Below are 18,404 nucleotides of genomic sequence, written 5' to 3' on the forward strand. Positions count from 1 at the left end.
CTTCAATTAGAGCGCTCTAGAGCCTCTCATCCTCCACAGCACCACTCCACACCAAACCCCGCCCCTCTCCTCCCCTCTCATCGCCAACACCGGAGCGCGCGCGCGCGCGAGAGAGCGAAGCGACTGAAGAAGAATTCAACGAAGAAGAGCGAAGCCAAACAGGTTTTTCTATCGTTTTAGGTAAGAAATGCCCTAAATCTTTCACTTACTGCACGTGAAATTCGAAACTGTGTTATTTTTTGTATTGCTATGATTATGTTATTATCAGTCTGCTGGTCTTGAATTGAGAAAGGATTTTCTGGTTCATGTTGTTTTTGTTTCTTAAATTTTATTGTTGAGTAGTGAGGATTGGTTTTGTTGTTTAGGTGTGGTCTGGTATTGGTGGATGTGAAACCCTAGTGGCTTAGGGCTTTGGCATAGTTTGGTTGGCGGTTTTAAATGGTATATTTTGGTTTGTATAAGCGAAAGTTGCATAAGAAAGATATTTGCTTCCAGAATGCTAACCAAACAGTACTCTAGTTCTTATACCCAAAAACCTTTAAAAGAAAATGAAAATTGAAATTTGGGGTCTGAAAATTCCGAAAAGAGGGGGGAAATGTTATTATGCATTTGGGTGCCTATGTTAGGTCACTCATTAAGTAAAGCAGATTGCCATTTGGTTGATGTTTCTGTCCTTACTCAGAAAACAATATACTATGTTGAGAAATGCTACACATAGTCCCAAGAGCTCACTCCTAAGGATTCACTTGTCATTGGATGCTGTATGTACTTTCATATGTTATTTCATCCGATGATAATTTTTCAGTGAGTAAGCACTTGTGAGTGACACTAAGGAGTATGTGTAGCACTTCGCATACTATGTTTGGTAAAGTAAAGCTGTCATAGATAGATGTTGCATGTGTAAGAGAGATGGGGAGTCTGGACCATCTTGTTCTTTATTGTGATGTGGCTTTTGCTTTGTGGAGTATTCTCTTTAGCCACTTCAGGATGTTTTGGGTTATGCCTAGACGGGTTATCGACTTGTTTGCGTGTTGGTGGTCCGCTGGAAGGCCTAGGAGTGCTGCATTGTGGAAAATAGTGCCCACTTGCCTTTTTTGGACTATTTGGAGGGAGAGAAATAATAGGAGATTTGAGGATTTGGAGAGATCCTTGGAGGATATTATGTCCTCTTTCTTCCACTTTGTACCTTTGGACTGCGGCCTTTGTCCCCTCTGGCAATTAGTTATAATGATTTTCTTGTTCACTTTTCTCTTTCTAGTTAGGTGTCTCCTCTTGTATACTACCGGTATAGTTAGGGGCGTCTTATGCTTTTAATAAAATTGGTTTATTACTTGTCAAGAAGTAAAGAGAAAAAAAAAATGTCTTTGAAGTCGAGGAATAAAGATCATTTATTAAATTCTATTTTCTATTACTAACTTTTGATGGAACTTTTTCCTAAGCTAAACAAAGTTCTAAGGTTGGCAAACTTCTTGGCTTGCTAAATTCAGTTTACAATTGTGGCCCTTGGTCCTTTTCTTTAATGGTAAGTTGTGAATGGGGAGTGGGTTAGGTCTTGGGTTTTGTATCTTGCTGAGCTAAAAATAAAATCCAGTGTATTATGTTAACATTTGTTGCTGGTCTGGATATTAAAAAAGATATGTTACAGTTCCTAATCTCGAAACAAAAGGTCACACACTATCTGCTGCATTGCTACCTCTGATATTTTGGACTTGTCTGGTAATCTTAGCCAAAATTGTAGAAGTTTGTGCCTGCACTTACTTGGGAACCAGTGACCATGTCCCTAAAATTTAGGTTTGGGACTAAATGATTTGTTAGTTCTAAAGCCCGGGGACTCCCACATACCGTTCTTACCATGTCTAAATGTGGACCTAATGCCTGCGGAAGTCATGTTTTGTTAAAAATGTGTTTAAATGGTTAGGGATGGTGCCCTAAACTCTAATTATTTTGTAAGACATTTTGATTTAAATTGAATAAAGTTGTTTATTAACTAATTTATTAATGAGCATTGGGCATATAAACTATTTACATGTATTCCTTTTATAATTATTTTTTATCATGTACATGTAAAGATCCATAGATTGTATTGAATATGGTTTATGGTTTGATTAATGATCCATAGATTCTATAGTATCTTGAAGCCAATCAATGTGATTATTCAGCTGTGTATATGATGTACAAGATCCCAAAACAAACATGTCTGGAATTTTGAATTTTTCGATTGAAATTTTTTTGTTACAACAAGACACTGTAGGGCTTTAATTATTACTGTACAAGCATTCATCACATTTATGTTTGACTAATATAAGTTCTCGTGTTGATTTGCAATTTATCCCTTATTGGATTGTAAAAAGAGCGAACAAATTAGTTGCAGTGAATCCCATAAAATATGTGCCATATGTTAATATGACTGGTTGAGCAAACAGAACAAGTCTTTGTGCGTCCAAACTTCTGTATGAGGCCATTCAAGGGGTTTGTGTTGCATACATGATCATTCTGAGTGTAATATCTTCTTTCTTCCTTTTTGAGTTTAATCCATGAAATCAACTTCTGTTTCTAAAAGTAGCTGCTTTCATTTGTGAGTATAATTTCTTTTGAAGGGGTTCCTCACGCTTTTATTAAGATTGGCTTATTACTTATCAAAAACAATTATTTTGATGTATGATAAACTATATCCTGAATTGTATGTTTTCTCCTGGCAGAATTCCATCCAGCGTAAACTCATAAATAGTTCTTTTCTTAGCCAACAATATTGATGGCGATTATACCTTCTGGAAGTACATGGGTTGCTCAATGGGGTATTCGCCCTCAATGTTTGCTGAGGTCCTATGTCACAAACAAGATCCCAACATCCCGGTATTGGTGAGTATCACTCATATATGCATAAGGTATCATCAATAGATTGTACATCCTAAATTATTGGATTGTACAAGGATACTTTTCTTACACTATTTTTTCTTCGAAAGTTAACATGCACTCAAATACTTGTACGGGTTTGCCTTTCTTTTTGTTGAAATTAATATTAAGCAATAAAAAAGGTTGGGTGTGAGGTTCCCACCACCAAAAAAAGAAAAGAAGAAGAAACACACAAACTAACTGTGATAGGAAGTTGTCACATCACTAAAGAGTGAAGAAAAGACACCCAGCTGAATTGAAGAGCATTTCGCCTTGTTGATGAATTGGTGAGACTTAATTACTTAATTATAGGAACTGTCCCAAATAAGATTCACCCTCATAGAGTCTTACTCTCTCAAAGTTATCCTAGGACCTTCACAAAGAGATCTTCAAATATAGGTGACCAACTCCTAGATGGACCAGTGAAGATAGCACAAAGGAATGTAAATTAAAGCACAAAGTAATTAATGAGGGGTGATTGTCTTGTCTTTGTTTAACCAATGTAGTAGTTGAACAAAACTATACCTTCTCATGTCTATCAGATCCTGGTGGCTTATTGTGAGAGGTATATTAAATATTGGTGTCCTCGCTGATATTGTATCTGGTTTTGTTTAGATTTGTTTTTGTAACCAAACTATTTTAGTATATGTTACCAATATTTTCATATATAGTAAACAGTAGAATTGTTTCATGTGTTGATATCAACTACTTTGCAGTACTACAAGCAAGATAAGCTATTTGTCAGCATCAAGTTCAAGCTTATTTTCTCGGGATTCCTTGCATGTGCTATCATATCCGGGGTCATCTCAAAGTACACATCGTAGTAGGGTAGCTCGTTTCAGAGTCAGAGCAGAGGCTGTGAGTTTAAACTTGTCTATTTCATTTGCTTCCAAATGATAATTGGGCTAAATGGGTTCTTCATTTTTTTTTTTTTTTTTTGAAAATATTGTATCGGTGTCCTGCTTATTTTCTATTGTGATTAGAATGAATGTCGACGACTAATTTGTCTGTCAGATTAAGGTACTAATATCTATTAATTTACAGGATTTCTATTCGGTTCTTGGGGTGTCGAGAAATGCCAGTAAATCTGAAATTAAAAGCGGTATATACACTATCTTTTACCCTTTTTGGCAGATTGTTCTATGAGCTCCTTTGGTTTTCTATGCTTTCTTTATTAGATCCTGGTTCATCTTTTACAGTGGTTTTACAACTTGGCTTTATGAACTAAATGCAGAGGCCAATCACATTAGAATTCTCCATGTTTATTAGCAAAGTAGATGCTTCAATATTATGCTGTGCAACTCATAACAATGTTTTCTGAATCCTTATTTATTTGACTTTTGGTGCTTTGGAATTGTTTATGGCGTTTGGGTTCTCCATTTTTGTTTTGAAAAGGAGAATTTTCAGGACACAGTGACTTTGCAGGAGTGACTTTATGGAGTGAGAGTTCGTGATAATATCATAAGTATATATATGATCATGATCTTTTTTGTTTTGTTTTGTTATTTTTTTTTTGTTCTTTTTGTTCCTTCTTTTTTTTTTTTTTTTTTTTTTTTTGTCTCAGGCTGATTATGTTATAAATTACAGTGTGACCTGTAGCGGACACATACTATGTGTGTAAGCAGAGGCTTCATGATTTTAATGATGTGAGGGCTTTCCTTTGTAAACCTTTGTACAGCGACTAAACTTGTTTGAGAATTTCTGGGGAGCTTTATTAGTGCTTTCAGATTGGAAAAGTGTTCGTTTGAATGCTGTATGAGATAGTTAGAAATCATTGTCTGACGCTTGTGTTAAATCAAATATGTTCACATGATTCTCAGAAGCTCATTTGACATCTTCAACTATTATGATCTAAGTTGATGACAATACCTGGCTGTGGACCCCAGCATTAAGCCCATTTGTTCTTTAGTTTTATAATGTTTTATTTCATTTTATTATTTATAATTTTTCTCCCTTGAAAATTTTAAATGAAGTGAAAATAGCACCTTCATCTTGCTTTGGTACCTCGGATGTTTTAGAATTTAAGATTGTGATTGTGCCATTAGTGCACTTGAAATTGTCATTTTTTTTTGATAAGTCACTGGAAATTGTCATTTGAGATTGCTATATTATCTTGATAAATGGGAATAGTTTAGAACAGGTGTCATTGATTGAGCCATAGTTGCATAAGTTACTCTGGAAAAGATGTGATAAGTTTTAACTTTTTTAGATAGTAAAAATGGGCTTCTGATCCAAATTTTACTTTTTCAAGATCAAAAGGTGTCCAAAAAGTTACTTATCAAAAAGGAAAAAAAGAAGTAGAGAGTGTAAAAAAATGACATTTATGAAAAGGAAAAATATTATATAATTATAAAAAATCAATAAATAGGACAGTGCAGAGAGTATGTTTTGTTGAAATTATTGAGGAATTTTCCATCGGAGCTCAGTTATACAAGAAGTATTATTGGGTTTATGATGACCCAAAACTGAAATATAGGTTATAGTTTCATATTTTCATTGATGCTTTGGCTACCAAGATTTAGTGATTTCTGCTGGTTGTCATCACCTGTTCCATTGATTAATGTCGTGGTATTCATAATATGCTTTTCACTTTTCAGCTTATCGGAAGCTGGCTAGGAGTTATCATCCAGATGTGAACAAGTGAGTGTATTTTCCATTTTTCCTCTTCCAAAATTTTGATCTGTGTGGGTGTGTCCTGTGGCAATGTTAGTATTCTCAGCAGGGGTTTTCTGTTACGATGAATGGCTTGTTAGTTTTGTAATCTATGACGTATGCTTACATGATCATATTTCATTTGAGAATCTGTTGCTCATGTTGGTTTTTAGATTGTAGATATATATATTACAAGAAAAGGTTCCAAGGGGGTCCCCTTTTTTTCCCTTTGTGCCACTATGGCATGTTGATGATTGAGTCTTTTGAGTTTCATATCTGATTCAGGCCAATGTCAAAGTTACACAATATGAGGTTAGAGCTGATTTTTAGGCAAATTTAGTGAGCTAACTGGTTTGCTGTATCTTTCAGAGATCAGTCAAAATGAGCTTTTTTGGGATTTGTACAAATGTGATATTGCTTTATGAGCAAAGCAGGCCTGTGGAATGAATCTTGTTTTGATACCTTTTGGGCATTGATCTGGAATGAATATATTGTTCGAACGATAACTTTCACAACACATATATGTGTTGTGTCTATATGAAAATAGATTTTGTTTGAATCTTGCGTTTTGGGAAGCCAGCATGTTCTTATATTTTAATGTTCACAGTCCTGCTTTTTGTAGGGTCTGTAAATTTAAATTGAAGGGCCTAGTTGTCTGTAACTAATGGGAAGTCCATCAGGATGCACTCTCAGTTATTTTTGTTGTTAGTTACCTTAGGATTTAGGAAGGTAGTTTCCTTGAAATATTTTTAAGTAAAAGAACCCTCATTTTGCTTTGAAAATTGACCACCATCAGCTTATTGTTAGTACTTACTATTATTCTCTAGTATTTTCCATTCAATTCGTTGATTTTTTTTTTTTTTTTGTGAGTTGAGATGTATTGACTGATAACCACAAATGGATAAAAACTTATGGAGGAGCTAGTTACATTCTGGTAACTGATCACAAACCCATTAAACTAAGAAAACCAAAGAATTGTGTCATGTTGCAATCTTAGGATTCAACTTTAACTATTGCCTTAATTATGTCAAGACTGGATTCTGCTATCTTGGAAGTTATGTTCTATGAGGGCTTGTTAAAAAAAAATAATTTCAAGTTCTACAATAATAATGATTGGAGAGCATGGGACTTTTACCAAGGTCTGTATATGGATTTTTTCAGGCTTGTCTTCACAGAAGATATAGAACATAGATCAATAAATTGTAGGAGCTTTTCATAGTCAAAATTACTCGATGAAGTTTACATTAGGTTGCTATTTAGGTTTGTGGAGTTGCACTGGCTTCATTTTATCCTGATCTATTAGGCCAATGTTACATATTTTTATTGATCTTGTTTGGAACTATCCTATTTTATGCTGCAGAGAGCCTGGGGCAGAACAGAAATTCAAGGACATTAGCAATGCTTATGAGGTAAAAGTACAACTTTGATATTCATCATTGAGCTGTGGTAGTAAGCCAGCGATCTGAAGTAATCACTTCTTGTATGAATTAACCTGTTTTGCAGGTTCTGTCAGATGATGAGAAAAAATCCCTATATGATAAATATGGAGAGGCTGGACTTAAAGGTGCTGGTATGGGCATGGGGGTAAGTAAATCTCTGATGATATTGGGAAAGAGCAATCTTTTTATCACGTCTTCCACCTTCTCACAGTGGGATAAACTCCATGACAGGATTTCAGCAATCCTTTTGATCTGTTTGAGTCATTATTTGAAGGCATGGGTGGCATGGGTGGCATGGGCGGCATGGGCGGCAGAGCTTCTAGGAGTAGAGCGGTTGATGGCCAGGATGAATATTACAATCTTGTCTTAAACTTTAAGGAGGCAGTTTTTGGGGTCGAAAAGGAGATTGAGATAAGCCGACTAGAGAGCTGTGGGACTTGCAATGGTTCAGGTGCTAAACCAGGGACCAAGCCAACCAAGTGTAGCACGTGTGGTGGGCAAGGCCAGGTTGTCTCATCAGCAAGGACCCCATTAGGTGTCTTTCAGCAGGTAATGACCTGCTCTTCTTGTGGTGGGACTGGGGAACTGTCTACCCCTTGCAACACATGTTCTGGGGATGGTCGGGTAAGAAGGACAAAGCGGATCAGTCTGAAAGTTCCAGCTGGTGTGGACGCTGGCAGCCGTTTAAGGGTCAGAAGCGAAGGTAATGCTGGAAGGCGAGGTGGGTCTCCGGGTGACCTCTTTGTCATTATTGAGGTTATGCCAGACCCTGTCCTTAAACGTGATGACACCAACATTTTGTACACCTGCAAGGTGTCTTACATTGATGCGATCCTGGGAACTACAATCAAGGTTCCCACGGTGGATGGCATGGTTGATTTGAAGATCCCAGCTGGGACTCAACCAAACACGACGCTTGTGATGGCCAAGAAAGGTGTTCCTCTTTTGAATAAGAACAACATGAGGGGTGATCAGTTGGTTCGCGTGCAGGTTGAAATACCAAAGAGATTGAATGCGGATGAGAGAAAGCTCATTGAGGAACTCGCTGATCTAAGCAAGGCCAAGACTGCAAGCAGTAGGAGATAGTTGTTTGTGGCATCTTTTTGCATCCATCTATTTGTTGTTGATCTCAATCAATTATATGCACATTGAGGTGAATTCAGCAGCCCTCGATCAGTTGAGCTCTGGACAGAAGAGGGCAAGCAGGTGTTTGTAGTCGTAGGTAAATTATATTGTGATAAATTTTCCCCACATACTAAATGACAGGAGGTAGAAAAGGAGGTGAAAATTGAGGGTCTTATCACTCTTTCATCATCTGTATTTAAACATAGAACCTTATTCTTTGGGATTGAACAAAAATTTGAGCTAAAATGTAGTCGTTTGTTTTTGTTTAAAAATTTTGAGGATCTGTGATGATAATTGTATCACATTTTTATTTTTTAGAAGGTTTTATTTTCCTAACCTTACTAGGTTTTGAAATTCTGTTTTGGTTGGTGGTAATTGTTTTATTTGGGCATCACAGGGCAAAGAAATGATTCTATGTGATTTACAGAACATCTAGTGCCGGCAATTCCACAACTGCCTCAATGTTGTTTTCTTCTGTATGTGTTCCTTTATGGTCATGTTTCTTTTTGCTGAACTTGATCACAAAGTAACTGAAGCAATTTTTCAGACTTCAATTTCCTTCTTTCTATTGACAGCCATTCTTTTAGGCTACAAAGTAACAGAAACATCATGTGTTCTTCCTTCCCTTAGCCAAGTGGTTGCAGGGTTGTTGGCCTTGTTATGATGGCTATTGGCTCGCAGGCCCTCTATATTTCTATTTATGGACGCCTGCTCTTTTAGCAGTGTATTTTTAATTGATGATGTCAAGTTCTTTTCACAAACATCATTGACTTTTGCTAAGAAATCGTAACATGTTGTTCACTACTCGGAGAAGCGGGTCAGCAGCATTTTTTGGACAATCAGTAATGCTGGGCCCTGTGGCCTTGTTCTTATGGAGGCCCAAAGTGCAGCAAAAATTCCAATCGGAATTAGCAAAAAGATATAGATATGGGGTGAGAGAGGCTCGAACTCTCGACCTCAGGATAACTCGGAAGCTATGAGACCTACGCGCTAGCCAACTGCGCCACCACCCCTTGCTGATTAAATGCATGGTTAAATATATTCGAACTTTACTCGTCCTTTTGCATGATTTCTAGACCTGTTGTCAACCATCAGCCTTTTTATAGTTAAAATTTCACTTGTAATTTAGCTTTAAGCTCCGTTTGTTTTTGATGTAAAATGTTTTATAAAAAATATTTCTTTTATTTTTGGTGTTTGGTAGATAAAAAATTCTAGTCAAACTGAAAATATTTTTGGTTAATCAGGAAAACGTTATTTAATTTCAGTAAAATGGTTTCTTTTTTTTTAAAACCGTAAATTATTTTTTGAATTTGAGTTTCTCATTCTTACATGCCTTTTCTCTCGCAGTTCATTCTTCGCCTTTGCCGGAGGTCGCTGGAGATCATCGACCGTTGTTGCCGTATATTAGACTTTACTGAAATCCTCTGCTAGCCACCACTGAAGTTCACTGAAATCCTTCGTCGGCCACCAAACCTCACCGGAAATCGTTGACCGTTGCCCGCAGTCGCTAATTTTTCGTACGAACCAAATGCTGGATAATATTTTCAGTAAAATCATTTTGCTGAAGAATGATTTCGCCGAAAAATATTTTTCAACAAATAAACATTTTACGTTAAACCAAACAAAGCCTTAACTTTGATATTCAGAAGTATAATCTTGATTCTTGACGTAGAAATCGATCCTAGCTGATGTTGAGTTAATGGTGTTGCCATACCTTGACCAAGAGAATTAGTGCAAGTTGGTGCGAAACTAAGAATTTTAGTGTGGGGGACTAAAAAAAAAAAAAAAAAAAAATATTGGGTGGGGAGGAAATTAGTTTTTGATAGTCTACCTCATAAAAAATATATTTTTGTTACGAGTATTAGAATCACGCATAGGACCCGATTTGAAAAGCTTATTTTGGCGCATACGTTTTAAGAAATTCATTGTTTTCCCTTCTGAACAAGTGTTTAAAGATTCCTTTTTGCCATTTTAGAAAATATTTCAATTTGCATTTTACAAGGGATTTTGTAACGAGATTTTGCTAGATTTTTTTTTTTTTTATAGAATTCTTGACTTTATTCGTAGTTTGATTTTGTTTAAGAATTATGCTTTTGCCATTTTTGGTAACTTTTGATTTCTTTTATCTATTTAATCCCAACTTGTGGGCTAAGTTGAGGCATTCGATTTTGGAGTAATAATTCAATATTTTCTAAGAATAATCTATGTCTATTCGGGCGTCTAAGGTTTTTTATCAACCATTTTCGATGTTCTGTTTCTCTTGACATACTTCTAACTTCAATCCTTATTCTCTGTTTTCATTTCTTTATGCTATCTAGATCAATCTTGAGATCTATACTGCGTCAGTTAGTATCATAACTTAGCGTTTTCTTGGGATCAAGCTTTCATTGACTTTCATGGCTAGTGGCCATTGTTGGCGTGGACAAGTTCCGAATGAGGAAGTTACATATCGCGAACGAAATGTGCAAGACGTTATAATTGAAGATTTGTAGAGGTAAGTTGTAGAGTTGACCTAGCGCTTGGAGCAAATCATGGAGGTAGATCAAGATATGGAAGATCATGGTTTGGAGTGTAGTCTTGAGAACCTGTACCACAACTCTGCTCTGGGTTAGGATCAGCGTGGTCGACATGATCGGTATGGAGACCTAGCTAGGCTTGAAAGTGGACATATCAGAATTCTCTGGTAATGTGTAAGTCGAAGGTTCATTGATTGACTTTAAGAAGTTGAGCTTGTCTTTGAGTATAAGAAGGTGTGAGACAGCCTAAAGATGAAGCTTGTCACCATTAAATTGAAGGGTCAAGCCTCTTCTTGGTGGGAATAGTTGAAGCATATGTGGGCATGCATGGCAAGGCAAGCTCCAGATTTGTAATTGGGAGAAGATGGGGGGGGCACTTTTTACCTTTTGGATAAACTCTTTTCCAACGGCTTCATACTTTAAGGCAATGTGCAAGGTTCATCATTGATTATATAGAGGATTTCTACCAACTGGTTGCTCGAAACGACATGTCCGAGATCGAGGAGTAGTTAGTGGCTCACTACCTGGGTGGCCTGAGGTAGTCTTTGCAGGACGTCCTTAGTGTCCACTCCTTGTGGACGATCTCAGAGGCATACCAACGAGGGGTCTGTCCTTAGAAACAATAAGTGAGGAATAGTTACAGATCTGCATAGAGAGGAGACCAGAACATGCGAGGGGTCCGTCCTTAGAAACCATGTCCTACCCTCAACCAGCACAAGGCTAGAATTTGAACTCTAACCTTCTTTGTTTTAGGCGATGGAAAAATGAATGTTACATCGTGTGAGTTTTATAAAATGCATGTATGTATGATTATTTTATGTATTAAACGTGCATGTTTATTACTCACATGAAATATATTTTGGAATGACGTGAACTTTATTTTTGTGTAAAACAGGTGAAGGAAAAATGAATGTCGCATCATGTGAGTTTTCTAAATGTATGCATGTAAAAAAAAATGATTAATAATATTGTATGACATGGTATGTCATGTACAGATAACAACCATGTGCTTACCCATATATGAGGAAGACTTTATGGTCCATGGTTTTTATTTTATGTTGTTTGACCTTGAAACCAATGGTTTTATAGGTGATCGACCAATGTAACTATGTGCGGATAGTGGTCACAATGGGCAGCATCGTTAGTGGTGTGGATCATTCGGGGTCGAACCTAGTTGGGCCATTAGCGATGGCTTGCTATCATGCTTCACCAGGGCAACGATGTACTACACGTTTCACGAGACAACGCAAACTCTACTAATAAAGAGTTAAGGGTTCAAGTATACCATATGGAGTTTGACCATGATATGTACTTAAAATATCACATATTATATCTATATTGCATCAAGATGATTTTCTACCCTGTCATTTGACAAGAACTCTATTGCATATTATTTCTTATGACTTATCAATCTTTTACGAATTAACTGAGTTCACCATATGATAATATGTTCTCCCTATATATCTTACTCACTAAGTCATGGACTTATACTTGTATTTTTTTTCACCTGTAAAACACGTCTTGTTTTATAGTTGGCCTACCACTAGAAGTCGGATATGAGGATGACGAAGCCTTTGTTCATGAAGGTCATGGAGGATTTGGCAAGACTGGTATTTAATGAGTTAGACCTTGGTTAATGGCATTACATATGGTTTGAGAATAGGAGGCATTGTGGCAAGTTTATAAGGTTCCTATTGTTGGTTTATGATATTCAGTGTCACATTGCTATGTTGGATTGGCTTTCTGCAGGACTTGATGAACCCGCATATAGATTTATCCAAGATTATGATCTGACTTTTGATGATGTTTATTACCCACCTTATTAGGATGATTGGCCTAGACTTTTATTGCTCTGGAAATTTAGACTTGATTCTGTAATATTTTATGTTTGCCTTGATGATGGGTCCTAAACCAAAACACTAGATGATTATGTTATTTTTATGTTATGTTATGATACTTTAAGTTTTTACTCTGGTTATTATCTATTCATGGTTGTAGTGTTGACTATCTTATTATGTAAGTGAAAAGTCTTCTGCTGTAGACTCTTTGATGAGGTTCTCAAGATCCCCTGGTCTTATTTATTTGGTAGATAGGACGCGGAAACACACTGTAAGTTAGTTACCGGTGAATTAATATCTTGGGGACATTACATTAAAATGCAGGCCAGGGTTGACATCACACCAGGAAACATAATTGGCGTCACACTAATAAGCAGCGTAATTATCTCAACTCAAAAAGTTTTATTAGAATTCAATTTTTATAATTATTCAATTGGAGTATATAAGCTTTTAAATAGACACCCACTTATTCAATAAAATAAATAGATAATAAGAGAACAACTAATAGACTAATATAATCGAATGATAACTCCCAACTAGCTGCTACTAGACTTCCTTGTAAAATAATAAAACATTAAGGCTATGTCTGGAACTGCAGTTCTCCACTTCTTGTAGTTGGCATTGAACCCATGTTGGAATGGACTTCTTCTCTTAATTATTTTCCTATTGTTGCCGTTGACAACTAATAGTACTTGACTTAATGTAATAAACTACTGTGGGCAAATAATAACGACTCATTGCTTGTACTCCGTCACTGGGACCATGGTAGCTACGCTTAAAGTAGTTATACTATTTAGTTACCATATGGACCATGGATAGCCTCCTCAATTAACCTTTCAAAACTCTTGTAAGATGAACCTCCAATATCAGTAGCTTCCACTGCTTTCTTCTTCCATTCTTGTGCATTTTGCCTCATTGCCTTCCCTTTATCCCCTTCCATCATTTCTTTAACAAGTGCTTCAATCTCATCACGTTTTACATCGTGGTTGACCTCCGTGCCAATTCCCCAGGTGGTACATGCGTACCGACAATTTGTTTGTTGCTCAGCGAAAAATGGCCAGCAAATAACCGGCACACCACCACATATGCTTTCAATAGTAGAGTTCCATCCACAGTGTGTTAGGAAAACACCTATTGATGGGTGTGCTAGCACTTGGTCTTGTGGGCACCAACTTACTAGCAATCCCCTATCCTTAGTCTCCTCAAAAAATTCTTTAGGCAGAATTGCTGAATCTCCCATTACCACGTCTGGCCTAACAATCCACAAAAAAGGGTGCTTGCTATTTGCAAGCCCCCATGCAAACTCTTTCAAATGTTGTTCGGTCATCACGGTAATACTACCATAGTTTACATACACAACAGATTTGGATTCCCTTTCATCAAGCCATTGGAGACATTTTGAATCTTCTTTCCATAAGCTTGAACTTAAGGACTTGAGTTGGCTATCGGGTACATGCCGGCCTAGTAAAGGAAGCGGACCTATATTGTAAATGCGAGGGAACACAGTTGAAATTGCTTCTAGTACTTCATACTCAAACTCATCAAATGTGTTGAAGATGAGTGCAGAAGAATTCAAGCAATTTCGTGCTTCTGATCCAAGAAAATCGAACATGATTTCATTAGTATCAGTGGTTCTAATGAAGCTAGGGAGGTCCTTGAGTCGGATGTTTTTCATGCCTGTAATCCACTTGATTGGTGTGTCAAGTGTGCCGTCATCTTTGAAGCTTTCGTCTGTAACACGTGGTAGAAAAAATTATGTTGGGAATGTTGTCGAACTCATGCAAAATATTGCAATTTTACAAATTTAAATCATGTTGATATATGACAAAATTTCATGCACGTCCCAATGTTTTACAGTATTGAACACTTTTTCATATCTATTTTCAATATAAATTGAACTTGTGAATATTGAAAGCTTGGGACATAATTAGATCATTAATTATTCTTCGCTCTAGGATAAGAGGAAAAGTTATGATAATGACATAAATAACAATGCTCATTCTCATCTCCGATCTTCTTCTTAATCTACGGTTAAACAACGATTTTTGGAGCTGAGTTTTATTCCTCAGCTTCTTCAACCCAGTGATTAAGTTAATTTCGTTTTGGAGAAAAGTACACATACTCTTCTTAAACTATTATCTCATTGTTCATGTCTCTCCCCTTTCAAAACTAATGTTGAGTCACTGTTCCTTTCAAATTATCAAAATTTGTTAATGTCCTCCTCCGACAAAAATATTCTACACAAAATTAAAAAAATTCTGAAATTATAAAAAAGAACTAAAAAAAACTTTAAATAAAAAAAGAAAAAAGAAAAAAGAGGAAGAAGAAGAATCCAAGGTGACAGCTTGGCCAAATAAAGGAGTAGCTAAACCACCCCAAGGCCATCGGGATGGTTATTTGGTTTCTCTCTCAGACCATTACATGCATAGCTTTAGCTTCTTTTTTTTCTTCGTCAATTCTCATCAGCAACAAAGAATGGAACTCGACATGATAGAATTAACAATTAAACCAATCACTTCTATCATTAGTCATCAAAATATGCTTTTAGTTTTAGTTACTTCAGTAAAGGCTTATTTTCACACGACTTTCCTCTCTTCTGGGAGGGAAAGAAAAAACGTTTTACTTTAGTCATCAAAATAAGTAATAGAAATATTAATATAAAAATTATTATTTTTTATTTCCATTTATTAAAGTAAAAATATTAATAATAACTAAATCAAATTTTCATTTTTCATTAATTTAAAATTTTGAAATCACTAATAATTTAATATGGTATTATAAAAAAAAAATCTCAAATTCCAGTCTTGAATTTATTCTATAATTTCATTTAAGTAAACAAATTTACGTTTGAACAAAAACAGCCCAATAAAGTACATACCTTTGAATGGAACGATGCCTCTTTTGATGAATTCACTGTAGCTGAGATATCCCATAAAGCCACAAGCTGAAGCAGTCCAAAATTGAACTTCTGGGATGCCTAACTCTTTTGCAGCTTTACTTCCAAAACCCATAACTCCATCCGAAACTATGCAAGTGACCGGAGGCACTTTAGACAAGGAGTTAAGCTTGAGCACAAGCTCTTTAAACGGGGCCAAACAATTCCTTCTTGTGGAATCACATAGGGCTGGGACATCTTGGGTTGCATCCCGATCGGACGGTGGCAACCCATCCGGTATAGTTTCAAACCGGAAATCCGATAGGCCCTTTATGTAGTCGGGGCCATTGGACCGGATTAGGCGCATGTTATTGAACTCGGTGTTGACAAAGGTTATGTGGAAGCCCCTCGAGTGTAGGAGCTTGGCTAATCGCATCATGGGGGTGACGTGCCCTTGTGCTGGGTAAGGGACGCATACTGCATGGGGTTTACTGGCTTCAACTGAACCCATCTTTAGCAAATTTCAAGGGCTTGTGATAGCTAATTACCTAGCTTTGTATGCACAAATCCTTTTGCTTTGCACTATATATTTATAGAAAAAAAATGATTCACTATTAGCCGTTAGATGGGCACTATGGTGAGGTTGCATATATATTTTCACTACCACTTTTTATAAAGAGTGAGCAGAATGATCCATCATTTTGTTAATTAATTAGTTTTTTAGTAATATCCTCCAAACAACTGACTCGGCATTTGGCAAGAGACAATCAATCTGCAATTCCAAGAGTCGTTTCCTCGGCTCTATTATTATTATTATTTTTTTGGTTTGTTTTTTTTTGCCTTCTCCTTGTAGAATAGGAAAAATGCAGGAAGTATTTATATATATATATTTTTTGGAAAAAACTGTTTTTTTTTTTTTTGAACAGAATAGCATGTGCTACTCATAGATCTAACAGCCAAAAGGCATACATGATGAGAAATGAGGGACAGACCCCTCACACTCTAAGTCAGAAGGATCTGGCTTAAAAACAGTTGCCTAGCAGAAACTCAAATTTCACTAGAATTACATAAAGCCCCCTAACTAAAAAAAATTCTAGTAAACTTAAGCCACACAAAGACAAACTGTACGTAGAAACAAGAGAAAATACAACACAAAGGCAGAAAACCCTAAAAAAGTTGCCGTCAGTGGAGAGGGAAGGCAGATTCGCCGGAATGACGGCGCGTGTAGGACACGCGCCGCATCCGGACGCACCCGGCCGAAGAACCGACACCGGAGACCCCAGACGCCGCCAAGCACGGCCAGAAAGTGCGGAGCGTGGCCTACACGCGTAGAAAGAAAACAAAGACGCCCTGGCGTGTGAGGGCCACACGTCGAGCTCCGGTGACCAGCACGACCGCAGCTTCCAGCACCCAGGGCGGAACACGGCATGGACCTCGACTGGGTAGCGCGTGTCCACCAGAAGTCGACGGAGATGCGTAGATCTAGCTCCAAAAATCAGAGAAAAAACCAAGAAAGTCCGGCTAGAGCATGCCGCCGACGACACCAAAACCGGCCTTACTCCACCTTAGACTCCTTAAGAAGAGACATCCTGCCAGAAACAGAAAGAAAAACAAGAAAAAACAATAACAAACAAAACCACCATAGCCGAAAAGGCTAGGGGCAAAACAACCACCACCGGTACAAAACCGGGGGGAACAAAACTCTCCAGTCCTAAAGACTGAGAGGAACAAAAAACAGGCGGGAGGAGGGAGGCGAGGCCTCCCTCCCCGGCAAAACGATACTGGAAGGGGAGTCTCTATGGGTTTTTTTTCTCTTTTCGGGTGGCTCAAGCTTATTATCGGAAAAAACTGTTTGTTAGTGCGGATCGAGATTTGTTGCAATTTACTGATTGAATTACAGTCAATTTGAGTAGCTAATGAGAGAGGTCTCTAATGGGGTTCACCTGCCCACGTAGGTGTATGTCTGACAACCTGAATTACGAGACTCTCTCTCAGTAACTGTCTAGATTGACTGCAATTTGCTAGTTAAATTGCAGTCAATCCCCATCCATTTAGTGCAACCTGAGGAAGGCTTCTAATTAGCAAAAACGAGAGCTTGTATCATTGTCACATTGCCCCCATGCCCTAATTTTAATTAGCTTTTGTTCAAGAACATATTGCCCAAACCCAAATCCGCTAGATAAGGAGGATAGGCATTCATAATAGATCTATGACATAGTTAAAATAAGTCCACAAAACAATTTTCAAAAAAGGTGCTTGATTTGGTAAAAAGATTATCATTTGATCATGTGTATATATAACGACCTAAGGAAAAACGCTAACTACATTTGCGCTATCACCCCAAAAGGACTAGCTAGTCAATTTGAAGTTTCCCTAGAATTCTTTATAAAACCCAGTTTCACCTAGTAATTAGGCAATGTGAGACTTAGCACTCATGACTATGTCTTCTAAACCACTTACTCTATGTATCTCTCTTTTCAATATGGGATTGGGGTGTTGCAAACTCCCCCTCTTAACTCCTGACATTCTCGTCAGGGCCACGTTATACGGTGCTCTAGTACCAGTTAATCTGGCGTTACTAAATGGTTCTGATACCATTTGTAACAACTCAATGAAAAGTGCTAGCCCTATTTGGGCTATTACCCCAAAATGACTAGTCAATTTGAAGTTTTCCTATGATCCCTTATAAAGCCTAGTTTCACTTAGTAAGTAGGCAATGTGAGACTTATCACTTGTAACTATTACTTATAAATCACTCACTCTATGTATCTCTTCCCAATATGAGATTGAGGTGTTACAAATATAGCTATGTAATTAATGGTAGATTCACACGCGAGAAAGAAGATTGTGAAAGTTTATATATATGCAAACATTTGAGTGTGAATGCATGGTATGTTAAGTCCCACGACAAATGATAATTTAAGTGGTGTTCTATATATATAATATATAAAAACCTGATCACTTGCAAACTTGCAAGAAGGGACGGAGCTATAAGTTCTTATGAGCAGGGGTCAATGGTCAATTTTTTTTTTAGTAGGGGCCAAATAAGCTAAATTTTAAAGTCCCC

The 18,404-nt window shown here is 37.2% G+C and overlaps 2 protein-coding genes and 1 non-coding gene across 3 annotated transcripts; 1 reads left to right on the forward strand and 2 right to left on the reverse strand.

Moving 5' to 3' along the window:
* Positions 1 to 8,444, forward strand: LOC133857269 (chaperone protein dnaJ A6, chloroplastic). The gene is made up of 8 exons (XM_062292469.1): positions 1 to 180; positions 2,700 to 2,859; positions 3,609 to 3,750; positions 3,937 to 3,994; positions 5,490 to 5,532; positions 6,905 to 6,953; positions 7,048 to 7,128; positions 7,215 to 8,444. The coding sequence occupies exons 2-8, from the start codon at positions 2,753 to 2,755 to the stop codon at positions 8,067 to 8,069; spliced, it is 1,335 nt and encodes a 444-aa protein (XP_062148453.1). The 5' UTR covers positions 1 to 180; positions 2,700 to 2,752; the 3' UTR covers positions 8,070 to 8,444.
* Positions 8,445 to 9,036: 592 nt separating this feature from the next.
* TRNAM-CAU (transfer RNA methionine (anticodon CAU)) lies at positions 9,037 to 9,121 on the reverse strand. The gene is given in 2 exon segments: positions 9,037 to 9,072; positions 9,084 to 9,121. It is a non-coding gene; the product is annotated as a tRNA-Met (tRNA).
* Positions 9,122 to 12,928: 3,807 nt separating this feature from the next.
* On the reverse strand, positions 12,929 to 15,907 carry LOC133857655 (linamarin synthase 2-like). The gene is made up of 2 exons (XM_062292946.1): positions 15,341 to 15,907; positions 12,929 to 14,193 (listed from the first exon to the last, which is right to left on the reverse strand). Exons 1-2 carry the CDS (start codon positions 15,846 to 15,848, stop codon positions 13,256 to 13,258), a joined length of 1,446 nt encoding a protein of 481 aa, XP_062148930.1. The 5' UTR covers positions 15,849 to 15,907; the 3' UTR covers positions 12,929 to 13,255.
* Between the last annotated feature and the right edge of the window lie 2,497 nt (positions 15,908 to 18,404).

This window comes from Alnus glutinosa, chromosome 14 (genome assembly GCF_958979055.1).
Source record: "Alnus glutinosa chromosome 14, dhAlnGlut1.1, whole genome shotgun sequence".
Lineage (NCBI taxonomy): Eukaryota > Viridiplantae > Streptophyta > Magnoliopsida > Fagales > Betulaceae > Alnus > Alnus glutinosa.

Bases quoted from the DNA above. Each gene is read 5' to 3' on its own strand.
- LOC133857269 (XM_062292469.1), top strand. From the start codon at position 2,753: ATGGCGATTATACCTTCTGGAAGTACATGGGTTGCTCAATGGGGTATT. The intron at 2,860-3,608 runs GTGAGTATCACT...ACTACTTTGCAG, and splicing joins ATCCCAACATCCCGGTATTG to TACTACAAGCAAGATAAGCT. The intron at 3,751-3,936 runs GTGAGTTTAAAC...ATTAATTTACAG, and splicing joins TCAGAGTCAGAGCAGAGGCT to GATTTCTATTCGGTTCTTGG.
- LOC133857655 (XM_062292946.1), bottom strand. From the start codon at position 15,848: ATGGGTTCAGTTGAAGCCAGTAAACCCCATGCAGTATGCGTCCCTTAC. The intron at 14,194-15,340 runs GTATGTACTTTA...CACGTGTTACAG, and splicing joins AGGCATCGTTCCATTCAAAG to ACGAAAGCTTCAAAGATGAC.